The 10,257-nt window shown below is 35.2% G+C and overlaps 1 protein-coding gene across 1 annotated transcript; it reads right to left on the bottom strand.

Moving 5' to 3' along the window:
* Positions 1-1,011: 1,011 nt before the first annotated feature.
* LOC115440726 (E3 ubiquitin-protein ligase SIAH1) lies at positions 1,012-5,220 on the bottom strand (the record flags this gene model as incomplete). The annotated part of the gene is given in 3 exon segments (XM_037437714.1): positions 1,012-3,321; positions 3,573-3,714; positions 5,028-5,220. Coding segments are annotated over 3 exon segments (934 nt in total), but the record flags the coding sequence as incomplete, so codon positions are not given.
* Positions 5,221-10,257: the final 5,037 nt, after the last annotated feature.

The following is a 10,257-nucleotide window of genomic DNA, read 5'->3' as shown; positions in this document are numbered from 1 at the left end:
CGTCATAGGAGACGAAGGAGGCGCCGGGTGGACGACTGACCGGCGTCTCCCGCCCTGTGGAATGGGGGCGTTTGGAGAATTCCACCACGGTATCCCCTGCCTGTCGTAAGAGGCGACTAATAGGGGCCACGAAGGGGGTCGTCGGCGGGCAGCAGGGGGCTATTCGCCCTAGTGCATTTCTGTGCATCTTTGCACATTTGTCGGTTGACCCCCGGGATGGACGGCAGTGTGTAGTTGGCCTCACGCTGCCGTAGACGCCGAGGGCGTCCTTCGGTGCGCGGGGGCTTCTGAGCCCCCCCCCCCCCAAATAGGAGACGGGCCGCAAGGCGGCACCGCGCAGGGGCGGCTGCGGTCGCAGACTAGACACTTCAACGTCAGAGGAAGCCCGCGGCCGTCCCTAATGCGCCGAAGAGGGCCACCGCGGAGTTTTAGCTGGTAGGCCGTGCATAGATTAAGTTGTATATAGGGTTAGGGACTCGGCCTGGCGGTCGCCCGAAGGTCGCCATCAAATCCGGGCGGCTCAGCGCCGGGCCGCAAGGCACGGTTACCCCAGCATAACCGCTCAGTCACCCCCACGCAGGCTGGGCGGTAGTAATAAGGGACTTTCTCCGCGAAACCAAAAAAAAAAAAGGGGATGATTACGTCATGCAGGCAAGTCTTGATTTCGAATATGCTTGTGATAGTGTGTTGCGCTAATACATCGCCTTCATATTATACGGTCCATTGTAATTAAATACTTTTTAGGATTTGTTTATACAATAAAAAAACTTAACACCACGGTAATAAAGATTGATATACCTACCTACTTAGTACTTAATAATAACTAATAAATGTTTTAAAATACTTATATATTTAGTTAAAATAAAGAAGCAAATAACAAATCAGTTACAAGCCACGTTATTGATTAGTGGCAAGAGGAAGAACCAAATTATAAGGGCTTCTACAATTGACTGTAGCTTGACACTTTCCAAATATCTTCACTTCAGAAACAAATTTTTTACAGAATTTCTCTGGAGTAAAGTTAATTATGGTAAGTGAAGTTGCTACAAATTTCTTGAGCGTACGCATCGCGTGTTAGGATACTGGATTTGCCCCTGGTGAATGAAAACATCACCTTTTTGTTGTAGCGTACCACATAGAATCGGCAAAGAAGTGATAATAATATCTAACCATAATCCCCTCCGCGTTTACATTCACAGGAAGAGGATAAAGCACAATGCCGCACTATGAGGACTTATATTTTTTCGGTAGCATCCAGGCCCTATCAAAATGCCTAACTACGCCCATGGTCAATGAAGTGCGCCCAATTTGTTTCCAACCTAACTGATTTTGTGTGGAGAGATATATTGAGGCTTTACACAATGGCATCACATAGGAATTCACTTTCCGACACCATACTCACATAAAAACCTCACAAATGGATATTAATCTACATATATATGTAAATACATTAGTGTGTATCCATTATGTTGACTGCGATAATATCGTGCTCAGGTTTGTTGTGATTATGTTCCCCAGATACTCATGATTTGGACGAGAGCCATATCACACTGCTCTGGAGCCGGCTTAATGCACTTATAAATATTAAAGGACTGCTGACTACTTTTATAGTAGAATTTTCGAGTCATCGGTAGAGTTACTACTTCTGCCTTTTACAAGTAGACTGTAACCGATTGTTAAAGGAAAGGATCTATATTTTCTTTTAACCCACTTCGCTCGATACCAGAAGCCCAATAACATTGTGTGTGCATTAAAGGAAGGAATTATCCTATTGCGATGCCTTCCTCTATCTCAACGTGTCAGAGAAATGGCCAGGAGATTAAAGGCTGTAGATACATCTGACACTGGTTTTGGATGATCAATCCACATAAAAGTATTACTTATCTATACATAATAATATTTTAACATTGATTGTATATTGTGATAAAGAATTTACGTACTTTGGTACCTACTATGAAGCCACATATATATATATATATATATAAGCACCTACACAATTATACGTAGGTATTATACATCTTAATTTTTCTTACATTCGTGACCGTTGAAGATATCAACTTTTATAAATGCCTAAACTACGTTGTGTATGAGGACAGATTTATTTATAGAGTCCCAGTTTTTACTTAAATTGTTATATTTGGCAAAGCTTTACAGGATTGCCTAGTTTTCCAGGATTCTCATTTGCCATTAGATAGAAAAAGTTTTTTTTTGGCATTTTTAGATGGTTTGCAAATTTTATTTTCCTCACAAAAATTAAACAAATAAAAATTTACTTTAAATAGGCAACTGTTTGAAATAATTAAAAAAAAAAAGATTTTAGCAACCTGCACAAAAATTATTCACTGATGACATAAGTATTATAAGAGCAGAGAGAGTGCAAAAGGTATGTGAAAAACAAATTCATTATAAAATCAGAGAGAATAATTTACTTATTTAACTAGGAATATATGGCAACCAAAGCCATGCTGCCATGATTGCAATATGTAAATGTAAAAATTAGTCCCTGTTTTAAATCTGTCTAAGATCAAAAATAAAACGTAGTTGTTTTGTCAATGAATGCAGAAAAAAGAAGTTGCAATTAAATTATTTTATGTACGTATTTGAATATGGAAAAAAAATCAAATTGTTTTCTTAGTAATTTCGAAAATTATCCCATATTTTCTTATAGCTAATATATGGTAATAAACAATCAATATTGTTAGAAAAAACAAATAGTCAGACTTTATGCATTAGCCTTATTTTGCTTCGGCTTTCCGCCGGGACCAGGTTTGGGAGGTCCCGTGGCGTCCTTTGGTCCCTTTTTAGGTCCAGGACCTTTGGGAGCTGGATTCTGTTTATTATCATTTGGCTTAGCATCTTTACCATTATCGACTTTTTTCTTATTAGCCACCGGAAGCCTTTTAATGAAGAACTTGAACGTAATTTTTTTATCCTTTATGAAATGCTTGAGAGCTTCAAACGGCACAACAGCGCATTTCCCCTGACGGAACACTTCGTCCGCCTTAATCGCGTCATTGAAGCAATGGTCACAGAAGACTAGTTTCCGCCGCTCGTCCAAATTGCTGGTCAAATGAATTTCGTATATATGCTGCCTAGCCACGGATTTGCTTCCGATGTGCTGGACAATCCAAAAGGCCATCTTTTGCAATGTGTCTAACTTCACGGTTATGATAAATAGCATCTTTTGCTGCGCCACCAAGTATAAAAAGCGCTCGTCTTCTTTAAGTTCAATGTTATCAAGATTCACTGGGGTGTCGGAACTAACGTTACAATTTTTCTGGTGGCGTTCTTGGAAGTGATCCATAATATCCTTCAATTTTCCTGCGTGACAACAAGGTTATCAATGAAAATATTATCAGTGCAACATTATTTTTGATTAGCTTCAGTTCTATCTCGATAATCATCAGTGTACAATCAATATCAATTTTATAGTCGGCCTGAAGTCTAATCTCGGAGGCGTCGTAAGTAACAATGCTATAAAAAGTACTAGGAATCATAGGGTGGTACGAAATCGGCTCGATCAGGTAGATAGTAAATTTTCTTAATATATAGTTATTCTAGATTATACTTACCACTCCAAGAGCATTTCCCAGACACACTGCCAAGCGGACATTCCATGTCACGGAATATACACTCCTTGAGATGATCATTCACATCAGTTGAGGGCATGGTGTACACGCAACCCACGGACTTATTCGGACACGCCACTTTGGCCTGAAAGTATAATAATAATAATAATCAGCCCTGTATTATATACCGTCCCACTGCTGGACACGGGCCTCCTCTACTACTGAGAGGGATTAGGCCTTAGTTCACCACTCTGGCCTAGTGCGGATTGGTCTACGAGACTTCACACGCCCTCGAAATCCCTATAGTGAACTTCTCATGTATACAGGTTTCCTCACGATTTTTTCCTTCACTGTTAAAGCAAGCGATAATTTACAAAGATGAAAGAATTGTCCTTCTATTACAGACTATTTTTTTTTAAATAAAATAGCCACATAATTTATTTATTTATTTATTTGCACTTTATATACATAATAAGTATATCGGCGGACTTAATGCCAAAGGCATTCTCTCCCAGTCAACCTAAGGGTGGTGCAGAGATAAATAAGGTAGGTGCATAAGGATATTTAATAATACATAAACATACATAAAAGTAACTATAATGTATAACTATATTAAATACAAACATAATATAAGTAATATTATAAATACATAAAATACAGATTATAAATACATAAATATATAATATGTACTCGTATATACTAATAATATAAAGTTTAGAATTAAAGTGACAACTCTTCTGCTTCTTTTAACAAAAGCTGCCGTACTCTCCTTTTGAAGGCAAGCCGAGAAGTAGCCGCTCTAATTTCGAGGGGGAGTGAATTCCATAGAAGAATAGATTGGATAGCGAAAGCAGAGTGAGTGAAGTTAGAGCTATGAGATGGACATTTAAGGAGAAGATTGCTAGAAGAGCGGAGATTCCTATCGTGGCTATTACAGAGGTATTGGAAGTTAGAGGATAAGTAAGTAGGAGGAGTAGGGGAGCTAAGTAAAGAGAATAGTGTGGTTAGTGCCCGCAAAGAACGGCGCTGGCGTATAGGTAGCCATTTTAGATCAAGACGGTAGGAAGAAATGTGATCAAATTTGCGGAGATTATACACGAATCGAATGCAGTTATTTAGAAGACGGTCCAGTTTGTTGAGTTGGTCTGCATTTAGATCAAAATAGCATACATCACCATAGTCGATTACAGGGAGAATTAAGGCTTGCACGAGCGTAGTCCTGGTCTTGAGCGGGAGGAAGTTCTTCAGGCGGTATAGAGTCCGAAGAGTACCGGTGACTCTTTGGCAGACAGATGTTACCTGGGGTCTCCAGCTCAGGGTGGAGTCGATGTGCAAACCGAGATCTACAACACTGGAGCTCCAAGGAATGATATTGCCGTTGAATATAACAGGCGGAATGGTCGTACTATCCAACCGGCAAATCATCCTTGGACTACCCACAATAATATAATAATTTACCTTAGCAATAATATCTTCAAGTTGCCAGTTCCTCATCTGCGTCATATGCTGGCGGCAAATAGGACACATCGGCGGAACAAGATTACTGGTGCACTGGTTGCAGAGACTGTGCCCGGACTGGCATTGGAAGATCGGGGCCGACATCGTCTCCAGGCATACTGGACATTCAGGCAGATCCACCGCGCCCGTCATTCTGTAAAAGACAGTCAATTCGTTTACAATTTTTTTTTAAATAATAAATGTGCAGCAGCTATATGATGCTTTACGCAGATGTTTAAGAGTAATTAATAAAATAATATTGGGTCTTACGTGAAAAATCTAAATGCTTCAGCAAGTCTGTATAACTTAGACGACCATCGAGAGATACAAAGTTTGTATTACAAACCTCTAGTCTAGGTTGACATTTTACATTGATAAAACTACAATAAAGAGAGATGCAGTTATTGCCACCCCGGCATAAAAAATGTACTGAAAAAAAGATTAAAGCACTTTTGTTGATATTTTTGTGTGGAAATAGCGATAATCTTGCTTTTTTATCGCTTACGTCGGAAACGCTGCTGTTGAACAACTACTTATTGTTGAATGGGTACATTTATATTTGTTTAGGGTAACATTTGTTAATATGTAATTTAATTTGTTTTTGTGGCAACACGCCTCCACTTCCTTCTTCCTGTCACGGGCTGCCGGCGAGCAGCCACAATAATGTAGTTCTTTAAGTTTATGTTTAAGATATCAAATTAAATAACAGTGATCCGTCATAGTGGTTTTATTAACATGGTAGCAGAGCGTGGTTGCCTGCAAATACAAAGAAGAAAAGAAGATATTTTCGCAAATAAAGTGGAAACGTGCTATATATGCAATAAGCAAAATGGCGTTTACTAAAATGCAATGACGCAGTTATTCCAATATTCGACGGATCGGATTATAGTAGCTGGAAAATACGTATACTTAAGTTTTTGGAGTTTAAGAAATGTAAAGAAGCTGCCATACGAATCAAAAATGATTCGGATGATGTTGCAAAGTGGGAAGAGATGGATATCCAGGCAACGAACTACATTTATAGTGCAATAAGCAACAAGCAACTCGAATATATATGCGACTTAGATTCCGCATGCAAAATATTGGCAAAATTTGATGAAATGTACCTGCAGAAATCATCGGCACTACAGATTATATGTCGCAACAATGTAGAAGCAATAAAATTATCGAACTATTCGCAAGTAAGTGTATTTTTGACGACTTTGAGAAATCAATAAATCAGTTAAAACAAGCCGGCGCGACGGTAAGTGAACAAGAAAAATTAAATTATATGTTAAAGGCCTTACCTCGTAATTACAGTCATATTGGAGATCTAATAGACGTTTTACCAGAAAAGACAGAACTGTAGATTATTTGAAAAGTAAAATTATGTTAAAATCATTGGATAAAGAACCTGAAAAATGTAATGAACCATCACGCGACAACTCAAATGTTTTAAAGCTCACACTAGTAGTTCTGCATCACCTAATAAAAACTTTAAATGTTTTACCTGTGGAAAACCTGGCCACATGCAAAGAGATTGTCGACACAGAAATGTTAACAGTGGTAGAGGAAATGGATTTATTAGATTTAATAATAATCGTGGACATCAACGTGGATCATATTATAATTCAAGAAATATTAGAGGAAGAACTTATAATAATAAATCCAGTAATGAGAGTGGTGGTAATAATTTCCTTGCAACTATTGAGAATAATAATGTTTCAACTTCAAGTAAAATATATAATATTGAGCAGTCTGGCCACTTAACTTGGTTATTAGATAGTGGTTGTACAGATCATATAATTAATACTGATGAGTACTATCATTCATGTGAAATATTACAACAACCTATTAAAGTAAAAGTTGGTGATGGAAGAATATTAGAAGCTACAAAGGTCGGAAAAATACAAACTTATTTTATGGTCTATGGAAAAAGTCTGAAGTTGTTTTGAACAATGTTTTCTATGTCAAAGAGATGAAAACAAATTTATTGAGCTATTCAAAGATTACAGACAATCATAAAATTGTTTCCAGGGGACGACAATCAAAAATATATAACGTCTATGGAACTATTATAGCTATAGCAGTGAAAGAAGATAGACTGTATAAATTAAAAGGTTATATAAATGCAAGTACATTACATGCTAATTTAGTGAAGAAATCAAGTATGACAGTGAAGGAGAAATTACATAGGATGCTTGGTCATATAAACTTTAACAATTTGAATACTATGTGTACAAGTGAATTATTGAAAGGATTACCAAAGGAGATTGAATGTAAGTACATGAAATGTGCTATATGTATTGAAAATAAAATGCATAACTTGCCATTTAAAAATAATAGAAAACGAGCACAGGATATATTAGAAATTGTACACACAGATTTAAATGGGCCACACAGAACTACAGGTTTTAATGGTGAAAAATATTTCTTAAGTTTTATAGATGACTATAGTAAGTTGGCAAAAGTTTATTGTATTCCGTCAAAAGATAAAGTATATAATTGTTTAATGCAGTATGTTAATGAGATACAAAATTTAACTGGGAAAAATATTAAAGAATTGAGATGTGATAATGGAAAGGAATACATTAATAAAAGAGTGTTTGACTTTGCAAGATCAAAGGGAATTATGATTAAATCTTGTCCGCCATATGTGCATGAATTAAATGGCACAGCAGAGAGGTTCAATAGATCAATAATGGATATGTCAAGATGTCTATTGGCAGAGGCAAAAGTGCATAAAAGATTTTGGCCTGAAGTGGTTATGGCCGCAGCTTATTTAAAGAATAGAACATTAACAAATGGCACTATAGAAAGGAAGACGCCTTATGAGATATTTTTCAAACAAAGGCCAAGCATTGAAAATTTAAGGATATATGGAAGTAAAGTATTTGTTAGAACACCAGAGGAAAAGAGAAAATGTAAATGGGACAGGAAAGCCGAGCTTGGCATACTAATGGGCTATACAGATGTTGGATATAGAGTATTAATAAACAATAGAACAGTTGTAGCAAAGACATTGTGATATAATTGAAGATGATGTAATGTGTATTGGTCTCGATGATAATAGAGAAGAGAAAAAAATGATAAAAGTAATAGCCAGCCGAATAAATTGGAAGAGAAAATTATAGAAGAGAAGAAAGAGACTAATGCAGAAGAAAATAATGAGAAAATTAATGAAGATTTGAATGCTGAAACAAATGAAAGTTATGATGATAATAAAGTAATTGAAACAAGAAATCGGCGTAAAATCAAGCCACCAACTCGGTTTGATGAAGAATTTGGTTATTATTGTATAACTGTTAACTATTGTGATGCTATGATTCCAGATAATTTTCAGGAGGCAATAACTAGCGATGAAGCAAAAGAATGGACTGAGGCTATGAATCGTGAGATGAACAGTTTGGCAAAAAATGAGACCTGGAGACTTGTAAGTAAACCAGCAGACAAACAGCCTTTAGATGTGAAATGGATATACAGAAAGAAAGCCGAAAATAAATTTAAAGCTAGGTTAGTAGTAAGAGGTTTTCAACAAAAAGATTTTATTGATGATATATATTCACCCGTTGCTAAAATGCAAACTTTAAAATTGTTATTGTCTTATTGTTGTCAAAATAATCTTAACATACATCAGATGGATGTTGCAACTTCTTTTTTAAATGGTAAAATTTTATCTGAAGTTTATGTAAAGCAGCCAATTGGTTATGATGATGGCACTGATAGAGTTTATAAATTAAATAAAACATTATATGGTTTAAAAGAAAGCCCTCGGGCTTGGTATGAATGTGTCAATAAGTTTTTAACTAGTCTTGGATTTCAGAGAAGTAAATATGACTTTTGTTTATATTTTAAATTGGATACTAATGTGAGTGTATACATTTTGTTATATGTTGATGATTTGTTAATATGTTGTAAAGATGAAAAGGTAATGAGTAATATTAAAACAAACTGTTAAGTAAATTTACTATGAAGGATATGGGTAAAGTTAAAGAATACATTGGAATACATATTGATTATGATTATAAAAGAATAAGACCATGACACTGAGTCAGGAATCATATATAGAATCATTAGCTAAGCGTTATAATATAATAAATACAAAGTTATATACTACACCAATGGAAGTAAATCTTAAACTAGAAAACTGTAATATAAATGAGAATGTAAAATATAGAAATTTAATTGGAGCACTTTTATATATTAGTTCAGGTACAAGACCAGATATATCGTTCAGTGTTAATTATTTGAGTAGATTCCAAAATTGCTATAATGAGACACATTTTAAATATGCTTGAGAGTACTTAAATATCTTTACTTAACAAAACATATAAAATTAATTTATAACATGAATATAAATTCTGATATGTTAGATTGTTATGTAGATGCAGATTTTGCAGGAGATATTGTCAGTAGGAAATCAACAACAGGATTTGTAATTAGACTGTTTGGGAATGTAATATTTTGGAAATCAAAGAAACAAAATTGTGTAACAAAGTCATCTACATTTGCTGAATACATTGCGCTGTCAGAAGCTGTTACTGAAATTAAATTTATAGTTTGTTTAATTAATGAGATTTGTCAGAAAGATTGTAAACCTGTAAAAATATATGAAGATAATATTGGAGCTCAAATTATTGCTAAATACGGAAATTTCACAAAAATTCAAAACATATTGAAGTTCATTATCATTTTGTTCATGAAAGTGTTAAAATTGGTTTAATTGATGTTATAAAAATTGCATCTGATCAAAATATAGCTGACATTTTAACAAAACCATTGGGAAGTAATAAATTTAATAAATTTAGAGATATGTTAAAGTTGTTGTAAAAGTAATTTATCTTTCAGATGGATATTATGTTGAGATAAATATTGGTTTAAATTGTTTAATTAAAAGATGATAATTGATAAATTAATATAATATGTTATACTGAAGGTAATGTTTATAGAGCTATTGTCTTGATATGAGTAGTGTATGATATGATTTAGTTAAAATATAAATGTAAGGAGGCATGTTGAATGGGTACATTTATATTTGTTTAGGGTAACATTTGTTAATATGTAATTTAATTTGTTTTTGTGGCAACACGCCTCCACTTCCTTCTTCCTGTCACGGGCTGCCGGCGAGCAGCCACAATAATGTAGTTCTTTAAGTTTATGTTTAAGATATCAAATTAAATAACAGTGATCCGTCATAGTGGTTTTATTAACA

Source organism: Manduca sexta, chromosome 12 (assembly GCF_014839805.1).
Source record: "Manduca sexta isolate Smith_Timp_Sample1 chromosome 12, JHU_Msex_v1.0, whole genome shotgun sequence".
NCBI classification, from domain to species: Eukaryota; Metazoa; Arthropoda; class Insecta; order Lepidoptera; family Sphingidae; genus Manduca; species Manduca sexta.
This window is presented reverse-complemented; position numbering and strand designations above follow the sequence as displayed.